The 13974-nt window shown below is 37.7% G+C and overlaps 1 protein-coding gene across 2 annotated transcripts in view; it reads left to right on the top strand.

The window, feature by feature from the left end:
• The window catches only part of THSD4 (thrombospondin type 1 domain containing 4), a 234349-nt gene that overhangs the window by 101593 nt on the left and 118782 nt on the right, over positions 1 to 13974 (top strand). For both annotated transcript variants that reach the window (XM_005521456.3, XM_088063116.1), the window contains exon 7: positions 3897 to 4033. In XM_005521456.3, coding sequence (XP_005521513.2) covers positions 3897 to 4033 — 137 coding nt within the window. The remainder of the gene's footprint in view (positions 1 to 3896; positions 4034 to 13974) is intronic.

Below are 13974 nucleotides of genomic sequence, written 5' to 3'. Positions count from 1 at the left end.
CGGCCTCGCCTCATCGCGGTGGCTCCGTCTCGGGCAGGGAGCGTGTCGAGGGCTCGGATACGCCAGTGGTGGGATTAAAAGATCGGGATTGTTCTTTGACTGTTAGCCTGTGAATCCCAGTGGAGGACACTTCCTCCCCTGCTCACTCGTGCTTCCCAGCGGGCATGCGGCTGCCGTCCCCTCTGCAGGGCCTGAGCAGAGGCCTCAGCTGGAAGTGCTGCTGGAGACACAGTTTGAACTCTAGCCACTGGTTGTCTTGTGATAACACGTGAATTACTCTTTCCCCTTTAAAAAATGTGTGGATATGTTGACAGTTGAATTTTTCTCCTCAAACCTCTACTGCACTGAAATCTGCAATGAAATGTGTTGATATTTGTGATTTAAGTTTGATCAGTAAAATCAATCTTAGGAGAATGGTGGAAAGTTTTGACTGCAATGTGTGCTGTGCGATGCAGAGCAGGTGCAGTTTATAAGATAATGCAAAGTCTTGGTGTTCTTACTGGGGACGTGGAAGGTGGTAGAACTGTGCTGTGCTCCTGCTTTAGCCTGCCTGGCTCTTATTCCTTATAGGGAAAGGTGGAAGGTAAATTTCAACACAGGACTTGGAAAAAAAATAACTCCCAAGTCTTGCAGTTTGGAGAAGACCAGGATGTCCCTGAGGTACTCAAGGCTAATTTGGTAAGGATGTTTTAAGGAACGTACTGATTTTTTGATACTTTTTCAGTCTGTAAAATGAAAACCAAACCTTATTTGTTACCAGGATTATTCACTAAAGGCAACTCCTTCAATTAAATCAATAATGAATATGTCTGCCAGAACCTGTGTGGTAAGACTAAATTTCACCCAGGTTCACTATTTAATAAAGTGGGATAAGGTGAGACTTTGCACAACAAATTGGTTATGCTAAGATGAGCATGTGAATAAAACACAAATACACTGGGAAGACATGTTAAACAGTACCTGTATAATGAACTATCCTAGAAACTGTGTCACACTTCAAAAGAGCCAAGTTTTTTTGTGGAAATGTGTCTTGCTGCCAGCTAGTTGGGAAGACCTTCACCTAGAAGCCTTACTGTATCCCTAGGGGTCAGATAGATCCTTCTGTGAAGTCTGGGATCAGCTGACATGGGACTCAGAAATGTGGCCTGTGTGAAATCAATTGCCTCACAGCTTCTTGTTTTAATTGACGTTTTATGTCCAGTTGCCAAGCCAGTAGTGCAGCTTGACCTAGCACCTAAACTGTAAAACCTCAAGAGTTGTGGCAAAACACAGGGTAAGGGAGTTTTGTGTTTTTTCTATTGTGGTATCTTGTTCTACATGGGAATTCTAAAATGCTGTAATTTCTGCATCTTACACAATAATACATAATGCTTACATAAAATCCTAGTGGGAAATGCCTGTCATTCAGCAGGGGCAGTTCAGTTAACCGATTTTGCTCTTTGAAGACAAAACACACAGTTGGGAATGTTGTCTTTAGGTGGTGTGGTTGGTATATGCCTAATCAAGGCAGTACCGTACAGGTACTCATCAAAATAATCTGACTATTGAAGGCCATAGGGTTTTAGGGTATGTTTGTTGTTAAAGCCTTATTTGTTTGTTTGTTTGTTTGCGGTCAGAGACAGTGACTGTTCTAATACTTCTTTTTGTGTGAGGGGGAACAATTCCCAATAAGAAAGAATGAAACACTGAAATAATGAAATGGGAATTATATTTTTACACAGCAGGTAATCTCAGTCTGCTTGGGGTTGTTACTGTGCTGCATTAGCAATGCAGTAGGCTGACCTGTCACAGCAGAAGTGAGGGAAGAGAGAGATCCAGGAAAAAATGCCATGCTCCAGCAGGTAATCTTTTTCATCTCCAAGTAGCATAAAACTTTTACTGGGATCTAGAAGGCCAGCTGATAATTTAAAGAATAAATATTTTAATATATCAAAACTATGGGGGAGAATCAGTAGAGGAAGAATATGGGAATGTGAGGCTTCAGGATACTGAACTTAAGGGAACCAATATGGAAGATAAGAACATTTCAGAAACCCTAAATGGCTTGTTTGACTTGATTTTAGAGAATGGAAAGATAAGAAAATGTACTCTCCAGAGGTGCTGCTTGATTGCTAGCTTTGCATGTTATAAAAATAGGACACTTTCAGACACAGAAAAGGACAAGTTGACATAAATTGTAATGAATCACTGAAACTGGGTTATATTTATTTGAGAATTCTGAATATAGTTATGTGTGAAGTGATGAAGCTGCTAAGAATAAAGCTCTGTTTATCATTAGACCTGACTGTTACACTTGGAGATTGAACTGCAGGAAATACCTCAGTTTGGGGTTTTGGGGGTTTCCTTGTAGTTTTTTTTTGGTTATTTTTAATAACTAAGTGAAGTCATTGGAATGATAAGCTACTGAATCTAAAAAACAGGTAGCCAATGACCTATTGTCCATGCAGAGCATGGCTTCTGCAAAACAGCCAAACTAGGTAAACAGATCTTTGACCTCTTAAAATTAGTAGATGTTTTTGTGGATTTTATCAGAAGATTGCCAGACACAATACATGATGTATATGAGTGGCAGTTAAATGAGTTCAGCTGTGTGAGGCAAAATCTAAGATCCAGAATTGGTCTACATTAATCCTGTATCTGCACAGGGAGTAACGAAGTGGAGCTGAAAATTCTGTACTTCTACAGAAAACAGTTGTTTAATATACATATGAAGTGATTGCTTTTATTTATTTTGGTTTTTTGTTATGTCTTAGCTGTAGGTTCAAAAATACACTGAAGTCAAGTAGAAAATCTTGTGAATGCAATATTATAGCATTAAATGAGGGCATGTAGCATCTCCTTTGACATCTCCTCGATTCAATAGTAGGTTTCAGTTTCAGTATAGGGGATGAGCTGAAGCTTTATGAAGTGAGAGGAATTTTAGTTCATTACTGTGGCAGCAATGAAAATATTGTCATAAGAAAAAGGATTTCTGTTTGGACCTCACTGCTGCTGTGTATCAGTGCTACTTTCAGTTGGAAAGAAGCTGAAGATAGTGTTATGTCAGTTGGCAAAGTGGGGGTAATAAGCTGAGAGCAACTCTGACATGACATGATTTGCAACAGAAAGGCTACACAAATGTGTTAACAAACCTGATAGCATAAGATGTGGGGAGTGTTAGACTGTATCTGTTCAAGGAACAGATTTTCACAGAAGAAGATAACATGTCTTGCTTCTTGTCTGCTGTCTTCCTCTCAGCCAGAGTTCAGTGGACTGATTTCCTGTTGGTTTTTGCATGTCAGCAAAAGTCACGGGGTTTTGAATAGTGCATTTTATACACTTTTGAAAATGAAATTTAGTGGAATACAATGGAAGAGTTGAGGGTTTTTTAGTGGGTTAACCACTAAAGTGTAACTTATAAAAATGAAGAGGAAAAACAAGAGAATTTTAAAAAATGTGCATCTATCTTGTTTAAAATGTTTCTCAGTGCTGGATGTTTGTATGCCTAATGGACCTGAATAGACTGGAGACTATAAGTGAGCCTGATCTGATGCACATCCTTCTGATTATGGTGTAATTTTTCTGACACTCAGGAGTTACGAAATGCCATAACATGTTACCGTGCCTTAAGAAGACTTAACTGGGTAATGTTTTTATGAAACTAAAAGTACTCTTGGTCATTTTAGGGAAGTGTCAGCTGTTAACAACTGAGGCACTGTTTACGTTGCCATGAGGTGTGTTGGAATTCTTCCCTTGGAGTTGGTTTCTTAATCACCATTCATTTGATGTGGTCACTTACACTGCATTGTTTGCACATTTGTTTCTTCCTCTCAGACCTTACTGCTCATTTAAGGAGCTTTTCCTTTTCCAATCTACTGCTGTGCTCTTTGTAACGGGTCCTTGCGTTGCGTCCACAGTGAAGGGGAGTCAGAAGTGTGAGCTGAACTGCCGGGCCATCGGCTACCGCTTCTACGTGCGCCAGGCGGAGACGGTGATCGATGGCACCCCCTGCGAGCCCAACGGGACGGCCATCTGTGTGGCAGGGCAGTGCAAGGTAAGGCAGGGCTGCCCAGACCTGGCAAATGCCAGCTTAAACTTACTGCTTCTTTTAAAATTTCTCTTAAAGTAGATGTGAAAAACATTAACTTTTATTTTTACGGGTTGGGTGATTTCTTAGCTAACATTTGTATTTACTGAGAACAAGCTAAGGGGTATTGAAGGGATGGATTCAGAAGGTGTTTTAGCCACAATTGAGGTGACTGCCTATGAGCTTTTTCCACATATTTTATTTTCTACAGAAGAGGTTCTTTGAAAGAATCAGAACAAAAAGATGGAAAGCTTAAATAAGAAGAAATACAATATCTTTCTTTGATTCAGTTTTAGAGAGGAGATATTTTTCAGAGTCTGCAACAGAGTGGTTTCTTTTGATTACTTTATAGCAAACAATGCTTGTAGTCTAACTTTTCTTATTGGGCCACATTTGCCTCAGGTCTTACTACCTCTCCTTTTACTCAACAGTGATGCTCTCTTAGAAAACATTATGGTGGTTACTTCTCATGAGTTCAGAAGGAGCTGCTGTGTTGACTTTTTGCAGTCTGTTGTGTAGATTCCATTTGTAATGAAAACATACACTTTTTTCAAGATGGTGGCAATTTTAAACAAAATGTTACAGTGTTTAGGAAAAAAAATTGCAATCTTTCAAATAAGATAAGTGAAAGAAATAAATTCCTAGTGAGGGACATTTGACTCTTGGCTGATGTTTCTTATATATGTTGGCAAAAGGGGCAGAAGTGGCTCACATGTGACTCATGAACTCAAATAGTGAAAGGTCAGGTTCAGTTTAAATAGTTGGTTTGCCAAAGGAAAGCACTGATGAATACAGCCTTGTCCCCTGCATGTCCCAATTCCTCTTACTTGTGCACATCTGGACAATGCCATGTTTGTCTCTGTTCTGTCTTTCTTAGGGCAAGCAGAGCCATAGATTTGAATTTCATTTGTACAGGATAGATCTGGCTGAAGTTGATTGTGCTTTAAAGCTTTCCTTGATCTCAAACTAAATCAGAAAGGGCCAGAAACTTGTTTTAATTGCAGTTCTGATCTGTGACTCAGAAAACTGATAATTGAGTTGTGTCTAATGAATGTATGGTCTCTATCACCCTCTGTTGGACATTTTTTATATTACCAGAACAGTAATATCCTTGTGTTACAAACCGTTATATATTTTCTTCCCAGGACCACTGTTTTTGGTTAGTATTTTCAGCTTACCTTAAGAGGAAAAAAAAGATAGAAAATGCTTCTATAATAAAAATTATTCAGAAATATAGTAAAGAATAAGATATATGAGATTAAATAGTCTTTTAAAAAAACTCAAAGTGAAAAATCTCAACAAATTAGGGTATTTCATCATAAGAACATGTTGTCTATCTGTGACATTGTCATAACTGACACATATAATAATGCAGGTAGTACAAAAAAAGCTCACTTGTCATTGAAATGATTGTGTATTTCCTGATCTAGACTCTGAATCCTAATGAAATTAAAACTTCTTAAATTAATTAAGTACTTTAAAACTAGGCAAAGTTGGAAGAATGGGGTGATATTTTACCTATGCAGAAGGAAGAAGTAGAACAATGATGTTGATAATCAGTTGCATTATTTCTGTGTAAGTTTGGTTTTCTGCACACTTGAACAATATTATTTCTGTTGTTTTTTTAAGCTAACAAAAGTTTTCATTGACAGTTCCTATTGAGTTTTATTTCTTAATAGTTTTTATTTGGTGCCAGAGCTTGTTATTCCTAATACATATGCTTGGAATATGTCTCAGTATAATTAGTAGAAGTTGTTTTTTTAAAATACATTTGTTACTCCTAACACTACATTTGGCAGTGCTATTAAATTAAAGAATGACTGCCAATGGGACTTTCTTCAACTTGCTATTTAGTCAGAAGTATCTATTTTCTTTCTTCAGGATTTTTTTCTCTTCTTTTGTGTGAAATGAGTGTATTCTTTTATTTCTTCTGGAGACAGTGGGTTGGTCCTACTCAGTAACTTTCAAGCTTAGAAGAAAAATACAGAGAGAATACTGAGGAGACTTTAATAAACAAAGTATGAGAAAAGAATATTCTTAATAATTTTGACCTTGCCCATAGATTAGGAAATGTGCCTCTAGGGCAGAATGTTGCATGTGTTTTGCCATGTGTATGGGACACTCCCACTGGGAGAAGTCGTCCCAGTACCTGGGCAGGTGTGAGTACTGACTCAAGGTAGTTTGGAGTCAGAAAAGTTACTTGGGAGCTGTGGAGAAAATTGCTTTTGCAGAGATGTTGGTTACCACGCGGGGGCGCGCTTTACAAAAGGATCATTTAGCTTCTCACCCAAAATTCTGTTCGCGTGGGAACTGTAGATACCTCTTAAAAGTGCCTGAAAAACTATTTTCTGTCTCCTGATTTTTATAGTATATTTTCTCTTGCGATGTAGTTTGTTTTCGTCTTCCTGTTAACTTCTGAAGTTATTGAAGTTATTTTCTATTGAAAAATATCTAAGCAGGTTTAAAATGCACACTGTAGCTTCAGTAGCAAAATGATTTGTAATAGAGATTTTACTTGCCTAAAAAAAAAACCAACAGGGTGCATCAGATATTGAAAACTGCAATTTTTTAAGGGAGGTAACTTGTGTCAGCTATAGGAAGCATGGTCAACCATGCTAAATCTCCATCAGAAAAGCAGGATGAGGCAAGGAGCTCCCATTTGGAACTGTGCTGGTGTGTGCTAGTGTCCAGGTAAGAGAACAATAGATGACACTATTGTTTTAAGTTAGGGAATGTTTAATGGCTGTAGGATCAGAGTGACAGATCAGGATAACGAGAAGTGTGTACTTTCAATAAGTGAGGGTTATTCTCTTAACTGGTATGTGTTGGAATATAGAGTAGCCCTATGGTGGTTCTTGTAAGGTTACAGAAGCTGTTTTCTGTAGAAATCTCAACTTACCTATGCAATATTGATTGCTTACATTGAAAAAAGGTCCAGGGTGGATTCAGAGTTTCTCTGTGTGTGCTTTGTTAAAGCTGGAGCCAAACTTCCCTCCCTTCTCTATCCTCTTGTGTTTACTTTGCAGGTTCTTCTGAGTGAGTACTCTGTACTGTGCTAGCTTCTTTGCAGCTTTTCTCCTTTTTCCTTTGGCATTACTGTGTTCTTTTTTTAACACTACTAATGTAAGAAATAACCTGATCTCTAGATTAACAAAGCAGAAGCAATGGCACATAGATCTGTTCTTCACCTGATTTATAGAAAATGTTGTAGTTGCTTGTTCATCTTGCTTGGTTGTATTGGAGGGGGGTATATTCTTCACTGAACAGGAACTTTCAGAAGTTTTCTGTCGAGATTAAAAGAACTTGAGAGCAGCCTGAGAAACTGTGCCCAATGAAACATGGTCTGTGCATCAGGGGTGGCTCTCAGCTCTTTGATGTTAGCATTGCTGTTTGGTACTGGGAGAGTGATGAGAGATGTCAGGTGTTTGTATCTGAGAAGGACCAATCTCAGGAACTGTTTCCAGGTGCTTCATCTTACCCTAAAAACTGTGCTTGAAACAGAGCATGGCTTACACTTTATACCATGGGAGTGTTGAGAAGGTGCAGTCTTCTGAGAATTGTCACCAAGGCTTTACCCAGGATATGAATGTACCAAGGAAATGCTCTGTGAAAGTGGAAAACTAGATCATGGAGCCCGTGGCATTCAGATGCTGAAATTCATTGTAGAATCAAATGAAAATTAAATTTTGATTGTTGCTATTCAAGGCTTGCTTTTGTCATACTGTTTTGTTTGGTTTTTATCAATAGTTGCTGAGGACACAGAGGTTTGAGCTCAAGACCTTGTTTACAAATAAAGTGGCATGCATTCAAAGAGGCTCATATTGTGTATGTAGCCTTTGTTGAAGGCTTTTTTTTTCCAGGAAAAATGGTTGCTCCCTAAAATATACAATAAATGTGAAAGACCTATGGTTACAATAGAACATTCTCTCCTTTCTCCTTTTTCATAGATACCATTGTAATTTCTTGGCTGTTGGAAATAGGACTCTCCATTGTTTCTCTTCATAATGACTTGCTAATGCCAAGCTCTGCACTGGGAAACACCTGCCAGGCATTAATAAGGTGTTAATGGAAGAAACAGGTTCCTGGGAGCTAAGAAATAACAGCTTGCTGCCACTTCTTCCCTCTGTTTGAATAGTTTTTGTTAAATGTTTTACAGAGTGAACCTCTGTGAGATTTCTTGACCTCACTCTCTATAAAGTCTTTCATCCTTCTTCCTTTTATAAAGCAACACTAAAATTTTTTGCTGTATGATCTTTGACCTAACTTGTTTCTGATACCTGAAATACAGGAGGGGCAACCACTGCCTGTAGAAACAGTGAAAAGATAACTTTGCTGCCTTTAACTGATGTGAAATCTGGTGGTAGGTGGTTGTGAGTAGCAAATATTCAAGTTCAGACAAAATGATTAAGCACTGGATTTGTATGTTTGTTCTTTTCCTATTGTCTAGCAGCCTCTTGTTCTGAAAAAGACCTCACAATCCAAAGGCTGGAGCTCCTCACTCTTCCATGGAGATGCTATCTGAATCTATAGTTCTGCATCTTCAGTTTTGCTATGAATGATCCAGTGAAACAGATGTTATCAGGGTCAGATGTCACTTACAATGGCATTTAACATTTGAAAAAGCACCAAACAAAACCCAAACCAACCAAAATGGTATTATGAAATGTCTTCATTCTAAAAGGTTTTTCTTTTTGCTTTTAAATGTGCTACATACATAGCATGTTTGTTGGTTGGAAAATGTTAGTTTTGCTTCATTTGGAAGCAAAAGTAGGTGCTGAAGTGCAGCATAGAATGGCTAATCCAGATTCTGATTCTCTCTGTGCTCCACACTGTTCTGCTGTCAAATGTGGTCAGTAATGTCTTACCAGGCTATCAGAAGCAGCTTGAGATACAGCAAAGTAAGGGAGTTTTGTCTACCTTTATTTTGTTCTTACTTCTGTAATTTTTAAAACAATAATATTTCAGGTTGGGATGTCTTTTTAAAAAGATAAAATGTAATCCTTATTTGCAGTATGACTTTGTCTTCATAGATTGGCTGACAGTAGAAAATACATCCCAGCTTTGAGCTTAATTGTATCACTATAGAAGTTGTTCTGAGAGCAAATGCTGTTATCTCTAATGATTAAAGAACACAATTAGGGAATTTTATTATACTTGAGGTACGTCTCTCTTTGAACTTTGAGTTTGAAAATTATGTGCTTAAAATAAATCCAAAGTAAATCTGAAAAAAATCTAAAGTTTTCAAGAATGGGATAGAAATGGAGTAGAAGATAAAATATTGTATGTTGTTGGGCCTTGATTTTTTCCAATTAAACAATTTGATGTATATCAGGTTGAAAGTGAAGTCAGGTTTATTGAATTAATGAACAATAAATTATTCCCTAGGTTGGAACAGTCAAATGATCACTCCAATTTAAAGAAAGAAGATGTCCTGTGGTACACTGGTATAAAAAGAGGCTGGGAATGTTTATGAAGAAACATTCAGTAACACACCAGTCCCTTCATACGGTTGTTCATAAAAAAACTGAACTCACAATCACTGCTTTTTTTTCCTGAAATACTGCCTTTCTGTCATGGGGAAATTTGGTGTAGACAAGAAAAAAGGAGTTTGGATAAAAATAGAAAATAAATGTGGTCTCAGCTATTCCTTTTTCTCAGTCCCTTGCTGAAGTATTCATGGATGCACTCTAACAAAACAAGCTCTGGTAGCCCATAGGAAGATAGATTGCAGCACTGTCCTGCATTCCCAGAAGAGGAAGCCAGTGAAGAGCTGTGTACTCTGTATCATGGTCGAGGTGAAAGGTTTGATGTCATGTCTCTTATGCAGCCATTACTAAGATATAGTTAATACCTTTTAAGTAACCAGTTGAACCAAACCTGTGTTGTGTTACATTACAGCAGTTCAAAGGAAAAAAAAAAAACAATGAAGAAATTTCAGATTGATGTGTTCTCATGGCAGGTGGGGTCATGAAGTAGAAGGGGGGCTATTTATGAACATTTGCAAGGAAAAATAAAGGCTTTCATTTATGAGGATTTATGAGGTGAGTGCTAAAACAATAATTGAAACAATAAATGGAATTAGCATTTAATTTTGATTTGTTTTGTTACTTTCTCTGTCACTTTTAATCCCTGCTGCCTCCTGTGATGACTGTGGTCTGGAGATCAGGTTTTTGTCTTTGTGGTTGTGCTCCCTTGTGCTAGCAGTGTTAGCAATTATGCTGTGTTGACTAGTGATATTTCAGGCCTCTTTTAAAAGTCAGAGTTCTTAGAAATACAGTATGGAAGTGTATTTATTGCTAAAGATTTATTCATCTTTTTTTTTTTTTTTTTTTGAATACTCTTATACCTGGTGACAGGTGAGTATTGATAGTATTTTAATTAATGTTACTACTGGTAAATCACTGATTCACTGAAAATTTTATTACAATTCATTAATTTCAGGAACTTCAGAATTTTGGCACTAGGATTTTTTTCTTTGTTAATTATAATAAACCATCAGAAGCCAGTAACTCAGAGGTCTTAGTGAAAATAGAGGAATTTTCATAAAGCGATGACAGCACAGAAAAATGCTGTCTGACCTAAGCTGATTTTTACTAAGGAGCCAAAGAGTAAGTTAATGCTTGATTTTGTTTTGATGACTTTTAGGAGCAAATTGAAAATGCTAATAACTGTAACAGAATATTCCAAAATACCTATTATTTAGTCAGGAAACTGAAACGGCAATCTTGGAAATCTACAGGAAATTAAGTATTTAGGCTTTGTTTGCATTTAACTACATTATAATATTACTTTAGAGGCTGGAAAGGGTCCAGTATGTTTTTAGGCACTTCTATTAAAACAAAAATTACAATTTTGATGGATCAGGATAGGCAGATTTGTCACATGAATAAATAAATCCTTGGGAAGAAGGTCCATAGAGGCTCTAGTTGTGTGTATGTATCTATTTCTCTTTTTATGCAGCCCTTGCACACAGATATAGATGCACCCAGAGCAAATAGTTGAGGAGCTGTTCTGCTTTAAAATATGCTTGAAATATTGGCTTACTACTGTGTTAGACTAAAACTGTGAAAAAAACGTAACTCCTGCGTTAGGCAGGTGCCATTGTGGCACTGTCTCATGGAGAGACTGTCCCTGGGCTGAGCACAGAGGCTGCTTGGCTGCTTCCAAGATATAGATGGTATATATCTGGTATAGATGCAGACCTCTATTCCAGCCAAAGTACCCAGGCTGCTCTGCAGTGGATTTCCTGTGGGACCTTGGATATTTCATTTACCCTCTGGCTGTTGTTAGTCTAGCATTGTGCAAGGGCACTGAGTGGCTGCTGAGTGTGCTAACTGCACCCAGAAGCTTTTTCATACTCTAGTCCTTTTAAGAACCAATTTTTTAACCAAGGTGGAGCCCAGTATTTTTGTGACTTGTTTTCCTTTGGTGGCTTGCTGGCAACTGTTTCACATCTCTTCCATGAGATGCATCTTTGTCCCAAATGTGCTATTAATGCCCAGATGCTCCATCTCAAAATGAGAATTATGTGGCAAATCCTTGTCTCATAGGATTAATATGGTTTGGTTGTCCTACTGGTAGTGAAATGTACTTAAGGCTGAATTAACAGCAGAGTGTTGTGCTTCTCTCTGACAAGCTGGGGTTTGTGTAATTTCTGTGTATTTTAACCATATTCATCTGCAGGAAGTTGTGCTTTGCCTTTCAGCCAAACAAAGGTGTGGGAGAATATTCTCAGGGAGAGCAAGAATCTCAGTCTTAACCTTTGCTGAGACCAGAGTGAATTTTTATGCAGCAGCTCATGTTTGCAAGATGTTTACAAGATACAATTTTGTTTCACTGAAGTCTATGCAGAGTTCCCTTCAGTTTAAATTTCACATTGCTTAAGCTTTCGCATAAGTGTTTTGAGCTTTTTTCAAAAGTTCAGAATAAAAAAGTATCCTGGATGCCATCTGGTACCACCTCAGTCTGTGAAATTTAATAAGATTGGAGATTGGAAAAGAGTGTACAGCTAGATTAAAATGAGCTTGTTCAAACTTGGCTGAAATTGAATTTTTAACAGAACCTGAAATCAGCCAGATTTTCACATGGCTTTACACTGAAACTGCCTCTACAGTTCTTTTCTTTTTTCTCCCCACAAGCACCAGGGTGTCTGACTTTTGAAGTCCTAGAGAGTGCAGTCACATGAATGTGTGATAATTTAGATTTTCATTTAAAGTAAATTTCCAGCTTCCATGTTTGCTGAGAGAAATCACAAATTGACAAGGTCATGCTCATACTTCATAGAACAAGTGAGGTGAGCTCAAAACCTTCTTAAAAAGTCTATTGGTTTGGAAGCCAGTGCCCTATTTTGTCATCTCAGACATTTTATTATTGCAACAACAGATTTTTCCTATTTTCAGAAATAACATCAAAACTTGAACAAAACACAAATGTGATGGTATTACATAAGACTGACAGATTTAATCCTTTTTATGGCCACAGGCTTCTCTGTAGTCACAGGACTATATACCACATTCTTGCTGATGAGGAAACAATCCAGTTTTCTGAGGTTCTGACAATATGGTGTCTTCAAACAAGAGCAGTTATACCTTGCTCAGTGGAGTCATCAAAATGCTTGTGAATAACTTGCTGTTCCTTCTTTGTAACACAGACATCTGATCTGTTCAAAGCTTCCTGTGTAAACCTACTTGATCACATGCATTAACTTGATCAATTTTATTTTTAAATTATAGTGTATTTAAATATATCAATAATACTTGCCACATGACATTGTTGGCTTCTAGTTTGAAGCAGCTTAATGTGGCATCTAAGTGCTAATTTCATAAATTGAAAACATAGCCAAAGTTGAAGTTGTGTCCACAGTCAAGCGATCCTAATAGTTCACTGGGAGTGTTTTAGTGGAGTTTGCCTTGTGTGTAGTTTTCACAAATCCTGTGAAGTGGAAATCAGAAACATACATGTATATGTATCTCATAACAGGGAAAGATAAATTTGAAACAAAAATTAGTTTTCTTCTATAAAATAAAAAATGTTTTTACAGGCATTGCCTTTTCCTTTCCATACTGGAGCTGTGCCTATAATTGTGGTAACTGTTGTGTGCCAGGCTGTTGACCTTGCAGAAATCAGAAATGTCAGACTCTTGTTAGTTACTGATATCGGACTGTTGGTGATGCTATTTATATGTAGTCTGGCTTATTCTTATCAAGGTCATGAACACACAAGGAGCTGTGGTGATGGAGTTGGGACCATGCAGATCAGTTTGGTACCTGTGTAAATATGAAAAATATCTGCAGAATTCTAGTGAGCAACTTAAGAAACTAGTTGTGACTAAGAGCAGTCCTGTAGTCCCAAATGTTTCTGTGACAGAGGCACTTTCTTTCCCTTCCTGTCTGTATGTATTCCCTGTATCCCAGGCTGTTTTCTCTAGAGGGGTGTGAGCCTTTACCTACGAGTATAATGGATTTCTGTAGATGGTTCAAGTGTGCCTTGGTGGTATCTTACAAAATGCAAAGTGGGAGAATTGCTTAGGAGAATATTTTTGAAGGGGACGAAGTTCCTACTGTGATGTTAAATGCATGTCCTTGCAAAGCAGATGCTGCTTCTTCTTCAACATCATCTTGACATAAGATTCCAATAAATGAATGTAATCTTGTTTTCCTAAAAGGCTGTTTCCCACATATCTCTATGACTGATTTGTACCCTTTAGCACACGGTTTTACCCAGTTAATAGAATGGAAAGCACAATGAAAAGAAGAATCGGAATTCTTGAATTGTGACTTGCTGCTTCTGTTGATGATATTCAGAGCAGAACCTCTTATCATCCTAAGGTAAAAGTTCCACATTTTTGTCTTACTGAGTATTTTTCTTCAGGTGATTTAAGCCAGATGTACCATACACGCATAGAGGTT

The sequence above is a fragment of the Pseudopodoces humilis genome, chromosome 16 (assembly GCF_049639895.1).
Source record: "Pseudopodoces humilis isolate 2021_Gansu_Grassland_sample_001 chromosome 16, ASM4963989v1, whole genome shotgun sequence".
Classification (NCBI taxonomy): domain Eukaryota; kingdom Metazoa; phylum Chordata; class Aves; order Passeriformes; family Paridae; genus Pseudopodoces; species Pseudopodoces humilis.
The sequence above is the reverse complement of the archived record's forward strand: the minus strand, read 5'-3'. Positions and strand labels throughout refer to the sequence as shown.